This window comes from Phoenix dactylifera, chromosome 10 (genome assembly GCF_009389715.1).
Source record: "Phoenix dactylifera cultivar Barhee BC4 chromosome 10, palm_55x_up_171113_PBpolish2nd_filt_p, whole genome shotgun sequence".
Lineage (NCBI taxonomy): Eukaryota > Viridiplantae > Streptophyta > Magnoliopsida > Arecales > Arecaceae > Phoenix > Phoenix dactylifera.
The window spans coordinates 3,872,776-3,899,124 of NC_052401.1; the positions used below are offsets into that span (position 1 = coordinate 3,872,776).

General features: G+C 36.4%; 2 protein-coding genes across 6 annotated transcripts; both read right to left on the reverse strand.

Annotated features, from left to right (window-relative positions):
* Nucleotides 1–1,711: 1,711 nt before the first annotated feature.
* LOC103711076 (eukaryotic translation initiation factor 2D) lies at nt 1,712–16,503 on the reverse strand. Of its 3 annotated transcripts, XM_008797066.3 has the most exons (10): nt 16,325–16,502; nt 15,295–15,468; nt 10,450–10,561; nt 7,494–7,684; nt 7,309–7,403; nt 6,794–7,213; nt 6,069–6,177; nt 4,935–5,212; nt 4,344–4,714; nt 1,712–2,114 (listed from the first exon to the last, which is right to left on the reverse strand). In XM_008797066.3, the coding sequence occupies exons 2-10, from the start codon at nt 15,427–15,429 to the stop codon at nt 1,990–1,992; spliced, it is 1,836 nt and encodes a 611-aa protein (XP_008795288.1). In that variant the 5' UTR covers nt 15,430–15,468; nt 16,325–16,502; the 3' UTR covers nt 1,712–1,989. The 3 variants fall into 3 exon arrangements, with proteins under 3 accessions (XP_008795288.1, XP_038986733.1, XP_008795291.1); XM_039130805.1 differs by lacking the exon at nt 10,450–10,561 and having other exon boundaries at nt 7,494–7,634; nt 16,325–16,503; XM_008797069.4 differs by lacking the exon at nt 16,325–16,502 and having other exon boundaries at nt 7,494–7,634; nt 15,295–15,460.
* A 3,021-nt stretch (nt 16,504–19,524) lies between these two features.
* On the reverse strand, nt 19,525–25,376 carry LOC103711077 (two-component response regulator ORR1-like). 3 transcript variants are annotated; one of them, XM_008797073.4, is made up of 6 exons: nt 25,087–25,376; nt 23,718–23,797; nt 21,391–21,468; nt 21,181–21,251; nt 19,760–20,003; nt 19,525–19,678 (listed from the first exon to the last, which is right to left on the reverse strand). In XM_008797073.4, the coding sequence occupies exons 1-5, from the start codon at nt 25,244–25,246 to the stop codon at nt 19,808–19,810; spliced, it is 585 nt and encodes a 194-aa protein (XP_008795295.2). In that variant the 5' UTR covers nt 25,247–25,376; the 3' UTR covers nt 19,525–19,678; nt 19,760–19,807. The 3 variants fall into 3 exon arrangements, with proteins under 3 accessions (XP_008795295.2, XP_008795294.1, XP_038986734.1); XM_008797072.4 differs by having other exon boundaries at nt 19,528–19,678; nt 19,864–20,003; XM_039130806.1 differs by having other exon boundaries at nt 19,541–20,003.
* Between the last annotated feature and the right edge of the window lie 973 nt (nt 25,377–26,349).

Consider the following 26,349-nt stretch of genomic DNA (forward strand, 5'->3'; position numbering starts at 1 on the left):
AGGAGCCAACATTTATATGAGATTTCAACCCCACGCTGAGGTTAAATTTTGGCCGTGTCTCGTCTGAGCTCGCCGCTGACCCACTACTGATAATATCATCCATATGCATTATTTAAATTATTTATATGAATCATTAATATTGCAATAAACAACACAAAGGTTTTTTTCCTACATATATATTATGTCTTGAAATATTGATTATGATGGCTATAGGTCACAATATCTATCATATTAGTTAGTGTTTTAAGCATGAGATATCCTGAATGCAGTAGTAAAATAAAAAAAGGAGACTGCAAGGAACACTGTAGATTGGTTTCGGTCTTTTATATGCTCAAGAGGATATACATACATCCGTACGAAGGTAACAAAATGCAGGAGACGTATACAGATACATAATTTAGAGAATTAGAGTTGGTCATGCATGTAAAATGCGAAGATGCTTCTAATATTATGTAATCAGTGCATGTATTTGTGACTTTAAAAATTACTTGTACGATCTTAAAATTCAAAATTTTTAAAAATGAAAAGAATAATAAGGACATGTTGGGTGTAGCAAAAATAAAAATATCATAGTAAATATAATAAGATTGGAAAGGTAGATTAAGAAATACACATATTATAAATATGTATATAAGTTAAGAATAAAGATATATACGATCAATTAAAATGATACAATGAAGATATTTTTTGTGTTACAATATATTTAGAAAGGAATGGTATAAAAAAACTTAAAATAACATTCAAAATTACCATGAATAAATATACAAATAAAAGTTAAAAGAACCAATATAACTGACACAAGGCTAGATATTCATGGCCATGGCTATAAGTACCCACATGCAAGAAATTCGTCATTATAACTAAAGTATTAAATATTAGAAAATAAAAATATTACTGTCCATGACATGGCAAATTTTTATGATAATTTTTGTCGAAATTAGGAAGGAGAAATCCAAGCCTTTCACCTCATAAAGTCCAACCAGAATCAAACCTCCACTCCCTCTTCAACCTTTCTGTCCAAGCGGGATTCCACGGCATTATCCAAACAGGCCCCAAAGAGAGATGGATGGGCAGGGGATCCTCAACGTCTCAAGTATCGAGTACAACCTACTAAAAGCTTTCAAAATGGCCCTAGAGAAGTATATATAACCCACGGACAAAGACGAGAAATCTTATCTCACCTTGGGATCGCCGTGTGGCTGAAATCGCCAGGTACGGCTTAGGTGGGTTGCATTTTAGATCTGCCCTGCAGGAAATCTCAAGATACTGTAAACAGCGTTAGAATGCAGCAAAATTTCCAACATTTTTCAACAGCTTTGTAGCGCAACAAAAACAGTATAATTCCAGTGCACAGCAGCAACCCTGATATAACAACATATACATCTAGCAGCCGTCAGATATTATGAATAAGAATTTCCCAAGAAAAAGGAATTGACACCTGTAATTTCTTTTTTGTTTCGGTCACCCACAAAGTATATTTGCTTTAATTCAGATCCCTAAATGAATGCAAAAACAAGTATTCACTTTAGGAGGGTGATATAATTGAACACAATTAGTTGCTTTTTCCCTTCCCTGGTGCCCATCAGCAAGTGCAGTCCAAAGTGCCATCACATTAGTAGCTTGAAGTCCAAAGGAAAATGCAGGTTATCGGCATAAGAAGGCCATCACCAATGTGGCCATCACCGATGTCATTCATCCAACCGTCGGAAACTTGAGAGCTAACAGAGCTGCACAATTCATTATACAATAAAACAGGAATTTAACATATTCAAAGCAGCTGCAACATTACACTGGTGTTCAGTTTGAAATGAACTCCCAATCGGTAATACAAGTTCCACTAATTTATTATATGCTTCGAGAGGACACAGGTATCATATCTTTTCCTTGTAAAAAAAAAACTCCCTAAACTGCTCTACTATTGAAAAAAGGAGCCCTGGGGTCTCCTGGCTTTACTTGTTATATTTAGTTCAAGACTAGGCTTCCTGCCTCTTATTTCTTGGTTTTGTCGAGCACCTCAATGTACCTCTTTGGTATGCCATGGTGGTCAACAAGATGTTTTGCAAGGTCATCGATCACTCCACCTTGAACCAGCACCTCATGCTGCCCTTTCTTACCTGAAATTCATTATGGAAGTTGTCATTCTTAAGCAACTGTGGCCCAGGAGTGAAGCAGTGAGAAAAATGTACATTGATGCAGCAATGCTGATTTTCTCAATAAAAATTTGGAGATAAGGCATTATGCAGAATATAGAGAAGTAATCAGGGGCACAGAGAGATACTAGAACATGGTATCTAGCAAGCAGCCAGCAGCACTCATTCTTGGATAGTTCAATACTATCAGTAACTAATGTCTTCACTCAAAACAAAAACTGTGTTCCATTGACTCTTTCTTGTACTTCTGTTGTACTCTGTACTCTTAAGGTATGTGGTTGAAATTAGATGCATCAACTATTAGTTCGACGCTATACATTGTCATAATTATATGCATTAAGTATTAGTTCGACACTATCTGACTATTTATCATCCTACTTGACCTGTCGTCAGGACAAGTTTCATACATCATCAATTAATGCCAAAGCATGCTAGAAAATACTGAGATCACTACCACGAGGGGAAAATCATGAACAACAAGGGTCATTTGGCAAATTGGTTAGGGCAAACTACGCACATAGGCAGTCAACTTAGGTAATTGTGATGGGCATGTGGTTCCACACCTCCCCAAGGTGTATGCAAATGAATAATATTCAAGCATCCGTATGGATTCATATCGGCAGATGTTTAGGTGGCCGGACCATCTAGGTAACAATTCCTACAAGAGAGCCACTATGTTATATCAGTATGATGAAAAGTCATCATAAATAAACAAGATACAGAAGTTGTTAGGTTTTCCAACTTATCAAATCATAGAGAATTATCATAAATAGTAACTTATAATAATTATAAGAAAAAAGAAAAAAAATCTTTTTTTAATATTCAGGGTGATTTAGCTGTATAATTAATCATGGCATCAAAAATTGTATGCAGAATGTATGTTTAGTTCTCTATTTCTGCTTCCGAACACCATATAAAAGATCCAGAAAGAACCATTAAGGATGCGTTTGGGAAGTGATCTGGAAGCAACTTCCAAAACAGGCCCTAAGTATATCTACAGTAAGTATAAACCATTACAAAGTCAAAATCTACATATAATTTTGAACCCTAGCTGATCCACCTCGCTGCCTAGGCATTCTGACTAAATACTTGGGCGTGTATTAAATTTCCATAGCATTTTATGAACATGGGTTTTAGCATTAGGTTTCTTTGAGTCTATGCAGTGCATTGAAGAAGGCATATTTGAATACAGCTTACCAAGCAGAACAAGCCCTAATCGAAGAAACAACCACCTTACAAAATGGAACAGACAAGTTGCTCTTCAAAAAAAAAAAAGAAACAAAATGCAATATCAATGTGCATAACTATCTTTTCTCTGCAGATGTTCAAATATAATTGCAAGTCAAATGTCATAAAGTACTACGACCAAAAGCAAAATGTTGCTCAACCACTTTTATCTTGGTGTATTGACTATTAACATTTCAGATTTTTTGGTTTGAGGGATTGAAATGTTACCATCTTGCCTAATATTAGATAGGAACTCTGTTTCACCTGAGAACAGAACTGATTTGAATGAAACAACACTCTGACCAATTTTGACCACAAACAAGATAACCATCTCCTTTTTTTGATTAGAAGATAACTATCTCACAATGGTTGGAAAATCTAGGAGGTTTAGCTGTCCTAGCATCAATAATATGTCATACAACAGTAGCATGGGAAAGTATCAGATTTATATGAAAGAAAGACTGGCATAAATAGTCAGGTATCCGTGTTATGCTAGGGCTGGGATCTCCAGCTGGATCATTGCAGAGGTAACTATACTTATGTTTACTCCATTCATCAAATCGTTCTCCTAAGCAACTAGCTGACAAAATAGGAGCCAACATATGACAGACATGGCGCAAATGGGCATCCAAAACATCATCTCTATGTTATGCAGACCCTTTAGCTTAGCTTTAAGAAACCATACGCCACATTAGCCATGGGCATTGGCAAGACATTTAGGTATGGTCTGCAAGTAGAGTCTTGGATAATGGAAGCAGAAAAAAAGACATGCACCTAACCCACAAAGAGCATCGGAGACCCTAACACCAGCACAACCTTTAGTTCATTGCAATCAGTTGGCTGATACAAAACAACCTTCCAAAAATATAGACCTCAGTTGATAGCGCGAAAAATATAAATGACACAATTCATCAAGAGCAAACAAGAGCGGAGAAGATCTTATGTAAAATCAATAAGATGTCATACCTGGAAGCTCTGCCACAGATGTACTGCAAGCAAATTTCTTTTGAAGCTCAGATGCTAATAATTCAGCATCCATTAAGAAAGACTCTAGCCCTGAGACTCTTGTCACTTTCTTGTTTCCCTGACGTCGTTCAGTCATAATTTGAATGGACCTAATTGCACCCTTACGCACAGCAACATCATTTCCTCTGGACACCCTATGGTGGGCTTGCAGCCGGTTTAGAAATGTCACTCCTAAGTCTTTCTTATGGATCTCTGTTGGGTAAGTTGAGCCCTTCTTGATGGTCCCTTTGAAGAGAGCATCACATAGTATAGCATCCAGAACTACCGTTGCCTTATCCGATGGCTTGACCAAATTTTCTTTCTCCACATAACTGAATAGCCGGCAAAAATTTTGACATAAACAAAGTGAAGTTTCCAAAATCAGCAATATAGCATACAAATGGAAATATAAGAAGAAAAGGTGAAGTCCAACAATAAACCTTCTAACTTGTGATGATTTGTGACATATGAAAGAAAATTATGAGGCTTTCATTGAAATCCTGATTAACCAAATACTCCCACAAATAAAACAATGAATTTATGGCAGCTAACCTGAAGACAATCTCAGATGCCTCTGATGCACTGTAATATTTCCCGGCGTCAGCTCCAAGTGATGTGAATATGGGTTTGACGTGCGTACTTGGCTTATAAATTTCAGCTACCTCAAGTTGCTGTTTAGCATGCCGCACTTCACCAACTGAGGAATCATACCTCTGATCAGCAGTCTCTACTACTTGCTTTTCTGGTCTGAAGGACATGTAGTCTTGGTGAGCATGGTTAACAGCAAGTAACATGACCTCTTTCTTATATTTATCCTCCTTTGCTGATATCTGTCAAGTTTATGCAACTAACGTTAAATAAAGTATTAGAAAATTATAGATCCTGTAGTCTTTGCTTAAGATGGTTCAAATGCCTGACAAATTTAAGTACGCACCCACTCTACACATGCATGCAGTTTTGTTATATATGTAAAGAAACAAAGAGAGGGTTTAGGGTTTAGGGTTTAGGATTTAGGGTTTAGGGTTTAGGGTTGATACATACAATATTACTTCCTCCAGTAATTCATTACCATGATACCCTTTTGGATAGCCAAAGCACGCCATCAACATGCACAACCATATCTCTTAAAGGAATGTTGGTTATAGTCTTTGCTTGGAAAGTGTTGCAGACATGTTTTCTCCTCCATTATTAGTGATAGGTTAGCCTGGTATGTGACTCGGACAGGTTGAATTAGGTAACCAAAAAAAGGAGCTTTCCCAAATTATCTACAGAGAAAGAGAGAGTCATTCTAGCAACCCTAGACATAGCCAGCAAGCTATGTAGCGATGATAAACTTTCCTTAATACCCTCTGGCTGTGTGAGAATCTATTGCCTAGAAAAAAGTAAAACATACATAGCATAATAAGATTTTACCCTAATCGCGGACAGAAATATAAATTGATAATATTTTATACAATAAAGGACTCTTGAGATGCTTCTTTTCACACATCAAAAAAAAAAACCTCGAAACTGCAATAACTCAATAAAACACAAATTTCATTGTTTGCTAAATAAATTTAGGTATGAATGAATGATATTCATACCCTACCATGCTGTCCAAAACTAATCAAAAGAAGAACATGCCATACTGTATATTTCCAAAGTTTCTTTTCAGAATATCCAGTATGAGTTTATAGTTATGCTTACCAGCCCAGCAGAAGATTTAGCTAGTAACCACTTTGATAGTTTTTTATGAGATGACTTTTTAATGTCCAAAGTGATGCCTGGAGGCCTACAGGGCAGTATATGGTTTGACCTACACATCATAAGCATATAGGAGTTGTAAGCATTATAAGAGACTTGAGAAAAGGATGTGAAGAAAAGCAAAACACAGGATACTAATGAAAATAATCAGACCAAATGGTAATAATTATACTTCAAACAGTGGGGAAGCAAGATTTATTGGGATTCCCATAAAGATGGGTTTGATGAGCCCAACAAAGAAGTATGATATGCACAGCCACATTAAATCATAACATCCTCTCAACTGCGTAAACAATGTTGAGCATCTTAATTTAGCTATTTCCTACAGAAATAATTAGAAATTTGTGAAACTATTCTCAATTTTCTATTAGTAAGAACGCTTATATTTCAAATAAATGAAGATGAGACATCTGCATTCAGCTGTTCTTGTCTGTTATATAACCAACATTGCTCAAGAATAAGTCCACAGCCCAACAACAACATCCATAATGTAGTAGGCAATATGGGCAGGACTCGAGCATGATCGAAAAGAACCAAGCTAATAATAACAATAATGAAAACCTATTTAGTAGGCATCATCTAACTCACCAACCATGAGTCAAGATTCAATAAATTTAAAACAAGTTTATGTTGGAAAGGGGAAGAAAAGTGAGTTCCATGTGGAGTACCATAATGTGCTACCAGGCATGGGAAGGTCTTTATCTTTTACACTTGTGTGCAATGCTTGCAAAAGGCATTTGTCCAAAAGAAAATCTACTTCTTCACTGGATATAGTCTGCTGTTCCTTCTCATTGTTTGATTCTTCAGCACGTACATTATCTGATACCTTTAACCCACTCATATCAGCAGCAACCACTTCTTCACAGGTTTCATTGCTAATATCAACATCCTGTGGAGCATCAACATCTTTTTCAGTATGCATATCTGAATCTGCTTCTCCTTTTTCTATGACTTTGTCACCATGTAAGCTGCTTGAAGCATCTCCAGAAGCATCAGATAACTGAGAAACTGAAAACAATGCAGGATCTTCAACGACAACATCTTCCAAAAATCCTGCATTTGGAACATAGTGACCTTCAACTGATTCCCTGTGAAAATTTAGTAAAATATATGTTAAATCCAGTACTATCAAAGTCTCAAAGATTTAAGAAAAGCATCTAGTCCTTCAGGCCACTATACTTGCCACAATGAATCATGATAACAATGTGTTATTCGCAAAGCCTTGCCCCGCAAACCAGCTTTTAAGGCTTCTGCACTACTCATAGTGGTGGTTCCAACCTGTAAAAATTGGATAGTGGTTATGTAAGATGCATGCCAGCATTTCTATATGGCAACTAACTGGATGGAAGAAGCAGTTGAAACACATACTGCAATTGGTGCTGGGTTGCCTGGGACTTTCACTGCCCATGGCTGCCCAGCTAAGAATGGAGGCAGCCCTTCTGGAGGTATGCTAATACCCGGGAACATCAAATCAGCACCTCCAATGACATAGCGAGATACCTCACCCCCCTTGAGCAGAAATGCAGGTAAAAGTTCAGGAACCTTCCAGAGCGCATAAACTGCAAGCTCGAGATGATGTTTCCTTAAGGTAATTAAGTTAAAGAAAACCAATTTACAAGTCTCTAAAGAGCCAAATGAATAGTTAGAAATCAATCAATAACCTCATAAACAATCAAGCAAGGTTAGGACAAGATGAAATGCCATCAGAATAATATGCAGTACAGGCAACCCCACTTCAACAGAATCATATTGTCCATATTGTCATTGAAATAGAACTTGACAAAACCTTATTAAAAAAACCTGTACATGGGCACCTATTCCATGTTTTTGCTAAAGATAAATATTGCAGATCATGCTGTTCAGGTTAGCAAAAAGGTTGTTGGCAAAACATGCACGCTAGTGCAGGAACAAACGCCGTATTGCTGAAAGATACAAAAATAGAATGTTAAGCTATAGAAGGTATCTATGCTCATTTCTTGTGTCTTGACTATTCTCAATAGTTACTCCATGAGCAGGTCTTCAAAACACAAACTATTTATCCACCCCATCAAATGTAATTTTTATCTTAAAGCTCGTGGATAAACATAGCCTAAACACATAAGCCACGATATAAGGAAGAAGCTTTTGTACCTAGACTTTTCTTTGTAACTTGAATGTCCTTTATGGCGGGACCTTGTAATTGAAAGGGAACAATCAATAATGTCTTCAATGAAATGATAATGTAATTAATAGAGAGAGAGAGAGGGAGGGAGAACAAATAAATATGACTCCCAATAAATATATTTTTTTGATACTATAAAATTAAAGAAGCAGAAGTCTAAGAGCCATTAGTCCATTTCTTTATCTCCCAAAAAATTATAACCTTCTTACTCCCCTGAATATTTCTATAATTAATAAATCACAAAAATTATATATTCTATCATATGCATCGCATGTAGAAGACACTAGTATATTAAAAACATAAACATACAAATTAAAATAAATATGATTTAGTATATACAGAAAAAGAAAAAAAAAATACTCCAAGAAATTCAGAAACTTGAGAGGAGAGTAAAAAACCAAATACCTCAGTGATATGTTTAAATTCATGCAAGTTTGGTTGTATTTACAACTAGCCCAACCACAAGCGAATCCATACTAGCATACATCATAGCACATAGCTGCAGGTGCTACAATATGGGATGATAACAATCAATAGTTACCAATGTAAACCAGGAGCTACAACACCCCATGTGTGGTGGTGGCCATCCAGCATCTATATGTAATCCTCATATCAAGCTAGTAACTATCTGAGACGTACTTATCATATGGCAAGACTGGCTATATCCTTGGTTTTAGAGATAAAGGTTAATTATTTTCTTTCCTTACAATTAGAGAGGAAAGGAAGAAAAAACTAATTGCTTGCATTTTGAGCTCACCAAATGCAATCTCAATCTGTCAGAGAAAATTTTAACATACGTATACAGATACCTATTTCAAAACTTAAGGATAGACCAGTCCGCCCATTAGACCTATCAACCATAGGCCGTTGTTGGCCAGATCAAGCTAAAACTCGCAGCTAGCTGCAAGAAAGACTGAAACCTTATCCATACCCTAGTCTTCCCTGTCTCTTTCCCCTTCCTCTCTCTCCAGTCTCCATGCCATGGCTTTTCTTCTTCTTTTTTTTGAGGGTTTTGTTGTTGGGGGGGGGGGGGCGACTGTTCTCGTATAAACAGATTTAAAATGTCGAGGTCACATGGAAAGGAGAAAAGAACATCATCATCATTGAGAGAGAGAGAAAGAGAAATCTAGGGATGAGGATGCCGAAGGTCGATGTTGTTGCTCAGAGCTCTGCTCCACCATTCCCTCTTCTTCTCTTTTAGATTGACCCAAGAAAGCAAAAGACCCAACAGAGGGATCAGGAGGAGTAGATAGATTGGCGAGGATGGCTCCATTCTAGAGTCTGGGAGATGAAGAAGATCCTAGATTTGATAGAGTAAGCTTGAGGTGTTGGGAGAGAGTTGAGAAGGGAATTTGGGGACAATTTGCTTATACATTGGGATTTGGAAAGATGATAGCCCAGTCAAACCATGGTGTGACCATAGTTGAATCAGAAACCATTGCCCAGCCACCAAAGTGATTCAAGATGGGTCAACCGTTTTAAAACACTGATATCAACAATGTTGGCTTGTATCTAGATGAAAGATGTGATGCTTAAAAGCCTAAATCAAAACCATGTATTCTGACTTAGGCTGGTACTGCAGCCTTTTCTTATTAGATATTGTTTGGTCGAACAGATCATAAATAAAATAGTGTATGCTAGATAAATAAATTGGGATATAGGAAGTCTAGAGTCTAGACCCAACCTAAAGTGAATCAAACAGTGGGGAGTTAGGGTCAATCCCTCCTTGATCCAGTCAGGGAACTTTTGAGGTGGTTTTTCCTCATGATCAAAGCCAACCCGATCCAACCATTCACCTTTTTTTGTATGTTGCAACTAATAGTCCTGTAGAGAGAGAGAGAGAGAGAGAGAGCAAGAAAAATTGCAGGAAAAAAGCAGACTTTTGGACTGTAATGCACAACCACAAAAATTCTGTCACTGCATTTGAAACAAAGAGCCAAAAAACTGGATAGGAAATTATAGACTTCTGGACCATTTCATACTAATGGACAAGACTTGCTGCAACATGCTAAATTTTATCTGCTTCTTAGAGAAGACAATTATGATGACAAATGGCACGCCTAGTAGGGCAAAAACATATGGAAGTAACTCAAATATAAAGGACGGAGTAATTAATAGCAGAAGGAAAAATGTGCAAGCAGAAAAATGGCAGAATACACTAACCTGTGGGAAATATCTCAGTGCCTCGCCCATCAATATCAAAAAGAATTGGAAAGCTTCCTTCTACACCGTACACATGCACGCGATTTGGGTACTTAGCTACTGTTATCTCAGCCTAAAACATATATTATGGTATAAGGAATAAAAAAGATTGTTTTACCATATAAGAATCTATGAATTAAAATAAGCAACTAAAAGCCGCATCCAAAAGCATCAAAAAATTTACACGGTATACTTTTGAAAAGGACGGGCTCACCTAACCTGATATAAAAAGTCGTGCTATAGAATCTCAAAAGAAACAGATATATTCCTCAAGCAGAAAATAATATAATATTTTCATAAATAGATACTTATAATGCTATTAAACAACAGAGAATCTACACTCCAACCCATGTCCATCTGCAAATCGAAAATGAGGACAATGCATCATAACAGGCAGTGCATGTCAAAATGGATTCAATTGAACAGTTGCTGGTAATAAATTAGAATCTATTAACTGAAAGTCATATAATATATGAAAATGAGCAATTCAACCAATAAAGCATAAAATATATAGCAGGGATCAAGTGGTTTAACTATTAAAAAACAATCCACGCATTTCAATACACATTTAATCTGAAAGTATCATGATACAGAGTAAAAATATATTAACCAGGAAATTAACTATTGTCACAAATGCCAAGAAATATTTATTGCAAATTAGATAAGTGACACACCTGATGCCCAGAAATGATCGAGAAACATGGTTCTATATAACTCCCAAATAAAAAATGACAATGCATGCAGACATCAATCAGTACTTCCCAGAAATGCAAGGCCAACTTTTATTTGGTGTTGCAGATAGGCAATAGTGGTGAATGATAAGAAGTATCCATCATAGGGAAAAAATCACTACCATGGAATAAAATCATTTCCTACAAATGCCAACAGAATTGCGACCCTGCAGTGTTTGCTAGACATTTAACAAACCCTTGGGAACATCCCCTTCATAAATAACTAATCTCTCATTCCATTTGCACATCTGAAGGCATATTTGATACCCTTAGAAGAACCGCACCTTTTGATTGTTAAAACTCTCTGATGTTTTAGGTTTCAACTTTCAATGATTAGACTTCAATAAGCACATTCTCATGATCAAGGATTCATGGTCAGCTCACTAGGAGAAAACAAGCTTCTTAGCAGATATGATGGTCTCTTTGCCATGATTTTCCAGTTCCTATGTATCTAGAAGTGATCAGCCATCATGTAGCATCCCTTCCGTCCTCTATCTTTACATTTTTTATATGAGAAGACAATAGTATTGAATCAAATTAATGGATTGTATAAAGAAGGCTGAAAAAACAGTGAAAAAACAGTGATAGAAACTTGCAAGAAACGTTCACAGATTATTCTCATGTGAGAATATAATTTCCAAATGATGCAGCCAAAGCCACAGTTACAGATAATCTACATCAGAGTTGGCATTAAACTCAAAGATCAGTTCACAATATCTGGTACCATGATTACATCAACTTATATATCTGGTCCCACCCACATGATTGCTCCTCACTAGAAAGCTGCCCCTCAAGATCAGGAGTTACAAGGAATTAGGCTGAGATTATGTAAAAGTGAAATTTATATGGAACAACACTAACTCATGAAGATGGCCAGCCAAATTGCTTAATACATATGCACATGATATGGTCAGGTACTCATAGCCATGAGCAATCATATAATATATACAAAGTGTTGAATAAAGTTCATTGACATATCATATCTGTTGTCATTAAGCCTAGGCATCAATATACAGAAAAAAATTTATCATTCTTGGGTTTGAGAAAATCCAAATTAATGACCAAGTTCATGAATCTTTCTCAGTCATACATACACAAATCTAGACGGTCCGTGTATACCCTAGCTATCTCCGATGCCATAATAGTTTGGTGGAAATCTTGCACTAGTATCCTATTACATCACAATAATTATTTTGCAATATTTCCTGATACGGATTGATCAGCCAAATTAGTGTTAAATTGGGTTCAGAACATCAGATACTTAATATTTGGCCTTGTGGCCATAGTTCCCTACATGTCCCACTTGTGTTGAGCCAAATAAATCATTAGACTTCTTGCCAGCCTTCAGGGCATGACGCTATCTTAATATGATCCATAAAGGCTTCCTAGGATCTGAGAGTTTCCTCCCATGGATTAGTTAAGAGCCAACCTAACTACAAATCCAACATATGCATTGTGATGCTACTCACACATCAGTGAATTTTTTCCTTCATGGTAACTTTAGCCAATAACTCAATATTTAAGTTCCATCAAGCAATTACACTCAACATATATAATGCATTACACCTTCAACAAAAATGTTAGATGCTCAAATTTCAAAGCATGTGCTTGAATGATTAGTTTGCATGAGCATCATATCATGATTCTACATATGGGAATAGCCACATTTGCCAAATACTGTAATTATGCTAATATTGTAACTATATGAGCGTAGCTGCAATATTTGGTGATTTTTTAAAAAAACTCATGAATTATTTGTCATATAAAAGCCACGTGAACTATTCTGCAAACTATCCAAAGATGCATGAACGGGCCATAAATAATTTGTAGGATTCGCTGAATTCGCGAATAAAACATGAGAGTTCATGTTTATCTTGAGGTGAGGTCACGATCTTGAGCATGCTAGAAACCATGTGAGATAAGCAACTGGAAAAGAAAAAACATTGATTGGGAGAGAAGGGGAGAAAGAAGGGAATAGACGACTTGGGTTTCGTTCAAACTTGGGGAGAGTAAAATCAAAAGATCCATGGACACCACCAAAGCTTTCTAAACTAGAATAATCAGAGTCAATTTTCACTTCCCTCCGCTAGAATAAGCATTTTGGCTTCCTCATGTATTTTTTTTTTTAAAAAAATCTTCTACATCGTATTTAGAAGAAGAAGAAGAAGAAGAAATTTCTTTTACATCTTCCACATATTCCTTGGGTTTAGTTAATATAAAGTAATTATGAAAATACTAAAAGTTTTAATGTTTTATCCTTTTTATACTTATCGTTAATTTAATTTTCCAAATTTACCCAACTTTCCTGAATTTAATAGATTTTTCTGAAATTAAAAAATTTTAACATCACTAAATTATGCCCAAATATGGAACTTATGATAGTGCATATGCCTTGGCATGCCAGCAGCTGGCTATGAGTAACTTCATGCCTAATATGAAGCAGCTAATTCTCATAATGTATTACGAGCAATACATGACGAGCATTACTCTCACTCATTTATTAGCAATAACCATCTACCAGAGGTCAAGGCAGCTAGAAAATAATAAATTAAGAATAAATAATGAATATAAAGAAAAATATAATGATAGTTATAATCCAACAAATGGAACCAATGTTATTTGGACACTCTAAATTTTGGATTGTTTGACATGTCAAACATTTGGACACTTGGGATGCTTCATAATATTCCTTGACACTTCATATTATCAAATTTCGATGCCATCATCATTATGTGTCTACTTTTGGCACTTCCATATGAAAGTTTTATAAAAAATAAAAAAAAAAAAACTCTAGCATAAGAATTAACAACCTTTGTCTCAAATTTTATAAGCTTAAGAATCATAGGTCAAGCTCATTATTCATTATATGTCTATGTTGAAACATACTTACGCATGCATGTATAAAGTAGAGATGTGTCCCCATGTCCAATATTTAGATGATTACATGTCAGATTCAGGTGTCGAGTGTCCAAGGAACATTGCATGGAACATAACATATCAAATAAGTTGAAGTAAATCAGTGAGAACTATCATCTTGACCTCATCCAATACTTATTTACAAATAGATTTCATCCTCAATACCAGCACATGATACAAGATATTAAGGCAGGTGTCTAGGTGACCCCACCTATGCATACCATCTAGGCAGCCGGGGGCCAACACAGCTGTCATTGAAAATATTGAATGTGTTGCAACATTTATGCTATAGATATAAATTTCTCGGCACCAATTGTTCCAATTAAACAACATTATTTACAAAACATAGCACGCTTAAATGCGGATTTGCCAACATGATAACATTTGATGCATTTCCAATATCAATAAATAATGATCACATCATGAGGTTTTCCCAAATTTAGGGCTCATTCTGTCATCAATGTAAAATAAGCATTCTGGTGATTTCGCCTGCTACCAACAAGGTTGTACACACTTCACCATATTTATCTTCATGCATCATAATCATGTCATGGGATTTCACATGCTTCAATGGATACAACTCCAATTCAAGGTTTTAAGGATTGATGCCAATGCCCATGCAGTCACCCACCAGCATGGTATGTGCCGTGCCATGCCATGCCATGCTAGCCCACATACCACACCATTCTAAGACTAAAAAATAATAATAAATATACATACACCATTTTAAGCCAAAGGCTAAAAATGGTTAAATAAGTGTTATGCTAAACTAGGTCATGTGTCAGTTTGGCCTAGCACAACCAACACTTGTGCTTCAACCATGGGTTCTTAAGTATCTTGTATAAAATCTTAAGATTATAATATTTAAGTCTTGAGATTTTACACGCTTTTGCACATTTACCCATCATGACCATGACCGTGGTATAAGGTCATGAATTTATGGAGTATATCCAGATTTGCCCTTTGAGACTATACCATCGCATGGGGTTTTTCCATTCATTTACTGTTCATGAATACATATGAACGTATGCTCTGAGAAATGTCCACTCGCGTAACAGAATGCCATTTAGCTTTCAGTACTAATTGTATTAAGTCTGATAAACATATATTGATTATAGTTTTCTGTAAGATCATAGGTCAATTCATTAAAAGTTATTACCTTCAGAGGAAGTATAGCATCAATGTCAGCATCCGAGGCTTGTGGGAACCTTTCCTTGGTTGTTCTTCTAAGCTTCTTCTTGTCTGCTCCTGACAACCGTTGCATTGATTTTGCCTCCACTGGCTTCTTAAACATGATGGGCAGCTGGTATTAAGAGAGCCAAGCCAGTTATAACTGCAAAAGTTAAAAGTTAAAATTATTTCATACGCTCATGTGCTGATATGGAATACTATTATAAGATTCAATTGCGATAAAGCCATCATCAACCCTATTACTCCAGAGCAATAGTCAGTAGAGCCTTAGCTCCCGTAAATAAGGAAAATGGATGCATGGGTATGTATTAGTTGTACAAAATGCAAAATAGATGACCTCCTCACTGGCAAATTCAAGAAATTCCAAACAAAAATTCTTTATCCTCATAGTACAGCTATTATAGGATTCACTGAAAAAGGTCGGAAAAGGTAGCATTGTTTATCATAGTGCCAACATTTACCATACAAATGAGGTAAATGTCAAATTCATCCTTCCTGAAACTAAAATCAATAATTCAAGTGCAAGAATAGAATAATAAGAATTCTCATAGTTGCGTCAAAAGCTGTTGAATCTCTAGAATCAGCTCATGTCATCTTCAAACAAGAAATGAAAAGATCGTTAGCATGAGAGGTCAAATGAGCGATAAGTGTGGGAGTCATGAAGCAAAGATTATCACTAAGACATTAATAGCATCGCCTCCAAGAATGTAATCAGGCATCACACTTCCTGTACCAAAGATTCTTGATTATAACAGTAAGTTTTACAAATTCCCAGCTTGAAATTTGATAATGCGCCCTTCTGACTCCACCTTTTATTCCTATAATACAACAGGGAATCCAATACCTCGCTAAACCAAAGACCATATCACCGAGACTCAAAAATGAATCAAAATATCAAAGAAAATGCACAAAAAATAATCCGGTAATTGCCCTTTCATTCTTTGTCTTGATTGTATAAAAAAAAAAAAAAACAGGAAAATGAATCAAGTGATACCAACCAAAAGAAGCCCGATAAGTGAGGAACAAAATAAGCTTAATTTTGAGGGGGATTATTGAGGAGATAGAAGAGAGAAAAACGAGCGCGTCGCCAAGCTCTAGCGGTCGACCTCGACGAGATACGAAGCCGGAACGGATCGCTTCGCGTTCGCTTCGGGTTCGCTTCTAGAGGGGAATGGAAGGTTCTAGAGCCCAGATATCTCGGCGGGGTGCGACCTTTGCGGACGTCAGACGTCCGAAGGAGACCGATGCGTCTCTTGAAACTGGGTGGTTCCGGAACTTGGTCTGGGTCTGGGTCTGGGCCCAAACTGCCCAAACTGGGTCGGGCAGGCTGGAAAGAGCGGGGCAGAGAATCTTGGGCTAAATGACTCATCTGAGGTTCATCTAGGATTCAACTGGAGATTTTTATATTTTTTTTTGAAATAACCATGTAAAAAATTCTGAACTATTTGAAGGTTTTAAATTTTTTTCTGAACTTTAATTTAGTATAATCAGATCATCGAACTTTTAAATTCGTTCAATGCGGATCCTGGCTATAGACTTAGCGCAAAGCATTCATGTGGCTTCACTTTAATTTGGCTCGACGCAATAAAAACTCGTATCTACTATAAAAACATGGCAAACTAATGTCTAATGTATGCGATATGCATAAGCCATGAAGAATTAAACAAATCATACTCTCTTGTAAAAGGTGATATCATCCTCCCCCCTATGAAAGAAAAATTTGGATGGTGTCATATTGGTGAAGGTACATTAGGATTCCATATTCCTTTTTAGGATATAGGATTTCTAAATACACTAGGTTTTTGAGTATATAAACTTATTTGACATTATTAATATGAGAAGATGTTAAAACCTTAAAGCATAAAATTATGGTGTTAAACCCTCAAAGTATGATGTTAAGAAATTTTGGCTCACTGGTATCTATGATAAGGCGAGGAAAGCTTGGAATTGCAAAAGCAAGCATCCACTTAGAGTTTAAAGCATCCATTTTAGTGAATTCAACCAAAGCTTCTCTTCAAATATTGAATCATTAATCTATGGAAGATATTCCAAGAAAACCGCCAAGCTGAAAGTGAGATTCTATTATTCCAAACTAAAGAATCAATAGATAATGATTGAATGTCTTTGGAGGCAATACAACCAATCTATTGCCACCATAAACCTCATTTTGTGAAGAATAATATTGGCATAGAACAAATTAGAGAGAGAAAATAATTAAATTTTTATTAATAAATAAATTTTACAAAATTCAAGCAATAGTGCTACTACATTCGGCTTCTACTATTATTTTAAAGAAATCTTACAAGACACTCTCTCCCCTTCTCACATATTCTACCAAGCTATTATGCTACCATGCTTAGACACAGTATAGAAGGATGCTAACCATCGAAAACTTTAATAACTGAAAAATTTAGAAGAGTTATTGTACTCTCAATCACTAAAAGTTGCTGACGGTGCCCATAAAATGCAAACTAGATGCCGCTGCATTGAAAACCCCTCCACTTTAAATGTAAACACCGCCTAAAGAGCAACCACATTTTCTAAGAAAAATATAAAAATAGATTAATGAAAAAATAATCCTACTAAAATTGGGATAAGAAATGAGCACTCTCCCTTATTACAATATTTTGTTAATGAATCCGATCTTGCCATGCAATGTCATACATAAAGTAAGTAACTTCTTATTGATCCATCTCCTTCGGCGTCAAGATAAATTTGGATTGGTAAATGGAATATATTGTAGCTGGAGTAGGATTCATTATAAAGGATCATATGGAAAGACCCCTCTGTGCTGCATCTTCATCTATCCCCATTTGCTCTGCTCTTACAAATGAGATGAGGACTTCATGAGGAGTATGCATGGCCTTTTAGGTATACCATGATTCCGGGATATTGATGGAAGATGATTCCATCATCATTATCAAATGAATCTTCGAGCAGCCGGCTGGTATACATCAACATAATCCTTAGCTCAAGGACATCTTATCATATAAAATGAGTTCTTCCAACCTTTCAAGCCACACTGGAGAACACTACTAGTTCACTGGCTGGTTTAGTAAGGGTATCTTTGCAATAGTCTATAATTATATTCTCATAAAGAGGGAAAGCTGAGGTAGAGAAACTAGTGAAGCAGCTATTGTAATCCAACCTACCCGAATTAATCGATATCTATTCAGAAGGATATCATTAATCGACGCCGGATGATCGACTCCAATAGAACAGAAGCTGGACATAGTGCCATCATCCATTCAACCACCTATCATTGATTCTTGAGTCGTTTGATCGAAACATAGAATGGAGAGAATCACAAAGCCGAAACCTCTGATTTGCAAGGGTCGAGAAATGTACATTACTTTATTATCATGAGAAAAAGAATTTTCTTATCATCAGATAGTATACAGTGCAGAAGTTACTGAAAATAATGAATGCTACATATCGATCTGAGTTAGGTCAGTTTAAGAGTTCTATGATATCAGTTTGGATTATGATACAGTTGGTTGAGGGGCTGCATTATTATCAATTGAGTTGGGTTCAGCAATATATCCAAATCAGTTCTCATTTGTTAAAGAGGTTGGAGTTAGCCCAAATGCAAGACAAGTTCTTCACAGAGCTGTCCTGCCTGTTTCAAAGTTTGAGATAGCTGAGATCGGTTTTTGGTTCAACTCCATCTTAGTTGAAATATGTGATGTTAGTCTATTAGTACAGCTTGGGCTTGAGGCGAAGGAATTGCAGAGCCTACTGCCATGAATGCCTTTGCAGAGCTTCATGACGTTTACCAAGCATACGGACACTGATCCTAAAATATATTGAGTTCTTGAACTGAGAAATTAACAACTTTCCAGTCATAGATGTACATCAAGATTGTGCCTTTATTAACTTTTTTTGAATTCGTGCATGTTGTTTGCCCCATCATAGCATGCCATGAGATACTACTAAGTATCAATAGTAATAGTATCAAGATTGATGCTATAAGTGCCAGCTTTCGAGTTTAAACTTGGAACTTCTCTGCAGGGCAAGAATTGAGAAGACTCAACAGATGTACAAAGTTCCATGTCATTAACTCCACCATCAAAAATTCAAGAGAAGTGTGCAATCCAACATGGCAAATCAGCTGAATAAAGAGCATACTAGAGCTCTAATTGTAAATGAGGCTTAACATAACAGAGAATAAAGGGGTTAGCATTCTTAAGTGGCAAGGTGAGAAGGAAAGAAACTTTAGAACTATAAGAGCTTTTATAAATTTCCATTCAGAGAACGTTCATACAAAATTAATGCACACCAACAAAGAAAGATCACACAGTAGAAGGAAAAGCGCCGAGCAGAGTCTAACCAAAAGGCCGCCCAACTGGAAGCTGAAAAGAAGGGGAAAAAACACAAAAGGTTACGAACAGGCACAAGATTCTGGCTACAATATGAGAAGTTATTTATCATACTAGTTCAAGACTGATCTGCTAAGAAAGCAAACTATGAGATGAATATTATTATGCCACTGCCACACCAGCAAGGTGCGGTATCCTCTCCGAACCACTGTTCTCACCCATTAGGTCTAGTGGCATCTTTCTCTTGGTGCCTGCTTTGGATGCCAGTGCCATTGATGTTGCATAGCTTCTCAACTTCTGCACATCTTTTGTTTGAAGAGGCTTTAGGATGAAATCGTCAGCTCCGATGGCTCGGCATCTATCCGTCAAAAGAGTGCATGAAAAAGTTGCCAGCACAAATGCAATTTGTGAAAAGGAAATGCACCAAAAGAAAAATGCAGTGGGCCAAAAAAGTAACATGGAACTCCATATCTGGTATGTAATGAGCATATATGAGATCAAATAAAGATGCAATATCATAGGTCAAGTTTTGCGATTTGATGCCACTTCTAGAAAAAGGGCAGGCAGAGAAAGCATGTGATAAGTGGAAGAAACAGCAGAAGAGGATAATGCTTTATGTGCTCATCTCCTTGTTTTGAAACTTTTGACTGCTACTGTTTGACACCATCTTTTTACATGTAAAGAATTCTAGAAATCCAGATTAAGTCTGGTAGCATGGGAAGTATTGGGTGGAAGATCCTTCAGATTCACGCAATTTCTAGTCATCAGTGACAAGTGTAGCCAAAGAATATATTTAAGTCATATCATCAAACAATCGATCCAGATCATTAGTCAAAGCACTTAATACTGTAATCATTTTTGGCAAATTTAGATTGGATTTCGTCCCCATCGACAATGATATATTCCCTCCCCACTAAGAATTACTGGCCACTTAATAAGCTGTGCCATGATTCCTAGTACATCAATACATTTTCGCACCTTATTATTTGGATGCAAAGTAGGTTCCTCAGCCTGAAAACTGGTGAAAACAATTGATCTCGATGAGTGTTCAGTCATGGAAAGTCCAAGGTCAAACATTAAGCAAAAATGCACGATCGGCTGTCAAAATTGACAATCCTGATGAAATGGATCATCTGGATGCTTTGATTACTAAGCCATGTATGATGTGGTCAGAAGACGAATGGTTTCTAAATGTATGACTACTAATCCATGGCGGTTGACATTTGTTTTTAAGGTAGGTTTCAATAAACATTGTGGATCATTAACTTGAATGGCCTAGCATGAACATTTGCACTTACATATTAACAATTCCCTGAAAACACTAGAGCCATACCATGCAATACATGCATAGATATGTAAGTTCATTGTACATCATACATACCTAACTTCCATAGCTTTGTACTTATTGAAACCTAAAATTGAGATATTTAAATTGTCACTAAAACTTGGGCAATAACGGTTCCATGCTAGAGTTTATCTCACATAAATATCCTGTGCAGACTAAAAATATGCAAAGTGTTAAAGAACCTAAAAACCTGTTGATTCTCTGTGGCTCATTTTCTGATGACATTATGACCACAGGAATAGATTTTGGGCAGCTCTGCTCCTGAAATTTGACATATAGACCAAAAAAAATGAAGATTTAACAAAAACTGATTTGGACATAATCCAAAGCATAATATAATAAAGAAATTAATAAATGGCAGAAGGACTGAGAGAAATTTGTGGCTAGAGCACCATAGTACCTTAACAGCCTTTAGGAGGTCATAACCGGTCATTTCTGGCATACAGTAGTCAGTGAGGATTATGTCAATCTTCTTGTCCTGTGGACATTACTTGTTAATGTAGTCAATGGTAAAGCATTATTAAATGAAAATATTTAACAAACAAAAAGATTAGCAAGTAAACGGCTAATGGAAAAACTTAAACGAGACAATGATGGATCCAGGTCCATACCAAAGGGACAGGATATCAAATGACTGCAAGAACACTTGTATTGAACATTAAGAATTATCTATCTCTATAACTTGGTAATAACTCTCCTTTTTATTTCGAATTGACGAAAATTACTCTATTGTAGAGGAAGATATCGTTCACTAAAGTATTTATATATCTGCCCAAGGATTTCAAATTGTAGACAATCTTTGATGGCCTTTTTTCTTGGCTGCATAACTTGGAGTAAGGACCACTAATGGATAGGAAAAACAAACAAAAAAAAAAAAACAATACATCGAATGCGACTCCATGCTTGCGCAGAATGTCTACCCCTATGTCACTATCTCCTTTGTTGTTCTCACTTTCATCGCACTGCCCTGACCAACATTGTCATCTAGTACTGCCCATCAGACTACCAAAACCCAATCCTGGCGACAATGTTGACTCACGTCCCCCGTGCTCTTTACTTTTCTTCTGTACAATTTCCATTCACTGCATGAACCACCCAGTGTCCCTGCTGGCAGCATCATATCCCTCTGCATAGCATTTTCTGTCCCTACCACTCATTCGAAGCTTTACCTTTTTCACTCAAGTTCTCCTTTCACACAATGACACCCCACTTCAATGCATGCAAACCTCTCCCTTGGTCCCAAACTTAATCCACCAGTCAGCATATTGACCCTACCATGCACCCTACCCCTTTCTAAGAAATAATACCAAATAATACCGCAAACAGAACCACCATCCTTTCCCCCTCTTACTCCGAATCAAGGAAACTCTACAAGACAATTAGCAAACTGAAGATGCACTGAGAAGATGATTGAGATAGTTGTCAAGAGATCCAAGGACCGGAAGTAGGTGCCTAATAAGAAGTATCCTACGAGATAATAGGTGAAACCAATGTATCATGGACGCATGACACAGCTTTTTAAGTGTCCAAGTTCTTCGAAGAATCTGACAAGGGAATCTTTTAAAAATCAGTCATGAGGATGCATTTATATCTTATTTTCTTCTCAAGAAAAGTAAATTTGTGGAGCTATATGCATATATTGAAAAATGAGCCATACTTAATTACTTATGGTCCTTAAGTTCGCAAAACTTGATAAAATGCTTGCTTGTTGTTATGTTAGAAATGATGACTTTTAGATAAATTTTCAAAAGTAGACACATGATTATGAAGACACTATGATACGGCGGTATGAACTGTCGGGTAGTATCACGAAGTGTCCCTGAGTGTTCAAGTATCCAGCACATAAAAAAAAAAACCCAAAATTTAGATTGTGTAGGTGTAACACTGGTTGAAACTAATGCCATTCTTTAACATGATTACTGAGGTAGCACAAATAGATTTGATGACTATAGAGAGGTATTCTAGTACCTCAATGAGGAATTATAATTTATACACTTGAGCTCACATCAAAAAGTGCTGATAGATTAGTGATGCAAAATTTACTCCTCCCTCATGTTTCTCTGTATCATTATGAAGGTGACTGAATAAAGTGCCCCATATGTATTACCATTTACTGAAGATGTTCCCTCTCTCCCTTCTCACCACTCGGTCTCACTCTCTCAAAAAAGTCCCTCAAAATCTGATCTCTCTGCCCACCAAAAGATAAAACTTGTTTGGAATGCCAGAAACTTCTCACCATATCTCCATCTGCTTGCAGGGGAGAAGGATTTTTTTTTTTTTTTTTTTTTTTTTTGGGGGGGGGGGGGGGGGGGGGGGGGGGGGGGGGGGGGGGGGGGGTGGAATTTCTACTCAAATTTGAAAGGTGTGTCTTAAAGAATAGTGAACTTGCATTCTTTAAAGTTCTTTCACACAGAGAAAGCAGAAAAAAGACTGTGGTAAACCTCTGGAAAAACAGCTACTAGTTTAGCCAAAAATTGACACTTGAACTCAGAAAAACAAATATCTTTTAGCCCTGATTATATTAAGATAACTAACTGCAACAAAGTCTGTGCTTTATTAGATGACCATAATATCACTATACAATATTCTCTATAATTATTATCTTAAACCTAAAAGTCTGCAATATTTTAGCTATTACCTTTAAAGATCCTTGACATAACTTTAGAATAAGGAGGTAATTTTTCCAAAATAATAGGAACATACATATCCTCAGAAAAGATAACTTACATTCACAGTTGGAGACTCGGCCTTCCCTTCATTTAATCCAAGAATTTCCATTGCCTTCTTTCCACTATCAACAGCAATTACTGAATAAAACAGAGCATGTTTAGAGACTAGCTTTTTGAAGCCTTTTAACACGAAAAATTTTGTTAAAAGTTAGAAAACTGATGGAAGGTGTGAACTTCAATTCTAGGAACCTAATGATCTCTATAGAGATAAGATTGCGAGTCAATCAGCAAAACTGAGAGTAGGAGATAACGTAATGATCAGAAAGAGATACAAGCAAGCAACAAACTGATGAACTTGATAAGAGGTTGAAAAATTATATGTGGGAACCGAACCTTGGACATCCACCCTTGAATTAAAACGGAAGGAGGGTGAGTTCTTTAGAATTATCCCAATAAAGTATACAAACTACAACGGATACAAGAATTCAGAGATTCCAATCCATAGATTAAGTACAATATTTGAATAAACAAAGAAGATTGCATGAAGAAGCATGCACTTATGAATGTTTGGACACACTCTCGAACCACGAATTGGAAGAAAAATGAACAAATTGGTCATACTTCAAAGAACACACAGAATTCTAAATAAGAGATTGAAAGAAGGAAGATGGACTGTTATCAACCAATTAAGAGGACACTTTTACTAGCCAGAATATTTTAAAGCAGAGAATGAAGCATCAACGGCATAAGGAAGCTAAGCAAAAACAATGCATACTGAACTAAAGGCGAACTAAATATTCCCAAAGAGACGACAGATCCTCTGTTGAAAATTAAATTATTACATGGGAATTCAGACAACCTTTATACATGTGCTCAAAACCTTATATGCAAATAATTGACTGATAAACCGAACCCCTAATTCAAATATTAAAAAGATAATTTGAACTGGTGGAAAACCAGGATTCGAGCAAAGTGTGGCCTAATTTTTTTCAGAAAAAAGAAAAAAAATATATAAGAGAGTTAGATTATAAACTCCAAGAATAGACAACAGAAGAAGCTTCTATATAGATTTTCTTTTAGTGGGAAAAGGGAAGAAAAAAAGCTGACTACGCATTGCCTAATCAAAAGAATGAATTTTTGAAATCGCTGACAAAAACATCATCATGCACATCCATTCATAATATATAGTTATAAGCTCCATGCTAAAGGAAAAGACTGACATATAAATCCAAAACAATGGTAAGCAAATCAGCTCTATCCAGTTAAAACACAACAAAATATGTAGCAAAATAATCCAAGTAACCCAAAAATTCAGAACAAGAATTATCAAACTGTCATCCATTAAAACCAACCCAGAAACATCCAAAAAATCAAAAAAGGGACTAACTATATCAATTATCGTTACTTAATTTCTTAAATCGTTTTACCTTCAAACATGGTCCCACTCCTCTTGAGCAAGCCCTCCACTATCCTTCGGTCCACCGCGGAGTCATCCACCACCAGGACCCTCACCTCCCCCTCTCCTCCTCCTCCTCCTCCTCCTCCTCCGTTAACTTTGCCGTTATCCCCCTCCGTCACCTCCCCCATCCTTCCACCACCTTAAACCCAAAACAGCTCCCCTTTAATAAAACTCCCAAGGCTTTCAAGCAGTAGACATGGCTCTCGCGACAGAAAAAGAGAGGGGGAGAGAGAGGAGAGCGTGGAGAGCGTGAAGGAAAGAGACTTCGTGCCGTTTTAAGGGAAGAGAGAGAGGGGTGGGGCCCCCGCGCGTGTGGAGCGGGACCCACTCTCAGGAGGGGAGATCGTGAGGGAACGGAATACTTTCTCCTAGATTTGGTTGTCGGGGAATCTCAGCCCCCACGGGATTCGAGTCATTGACCTCTCCCTTCCCCACCGCGCCAATAGTCTTCTTTGCTCTCCCCCTCCCCCACTCATATCGGATTCGGATCCCCATCTCTTTGTGCCGTTGCAACCTGTAAGTCCCCTTATATTCTTCATTTCATAAATATTTTCCTAAATATCAAATTTTACATAAAAAAACCTTCTCAAATTAATATTTACATATATATATATATATATATATACCTACTTAAAATACTTGCTTCGCTATTCTATTCATTTTTTATTCTTATTTTTTAATATATAATCACACCATCTAACGCCGTTAAAAAATTAATAATTCAAATTAAAATAAGTAAAATATTCTTAATGGATAGACGTGCAAACAGAAATATTTATAAGGGATCGCGATCGCAATCCCGATGGCTGAGAAAAAAAACAAAAACAATAGCGTAATTTCAAAAACTAATTTTATTTTTAATTAATATAAATATGATTTTTTTAATACCGTTAGAACAACCGTTATATTAGGGGCATTTGTATAATAATAAAGTTGACGAGGGTATGCATGCAAATATCAATTTTGGAAGGATATTTTTGTAAAATCTAATTTTTAGAAGAATATCCATGCAAAAAATTCTTAAAATTATAAGGGAATTTCAATTTTTGCCATGCTAAATAATGGCCCAGATACAACGTTGTTTGGTCATGTTACCTTCTTCTTTTATTCACCAAATAAAAGATATATTTCTCCTAATTAAATATAATGTTTTTTTAATTAAAACTAACATTATATTTAAATTATTTATTTTAACAATAAATAGTTGTTTTTCTTGATGCATAAGTGCATA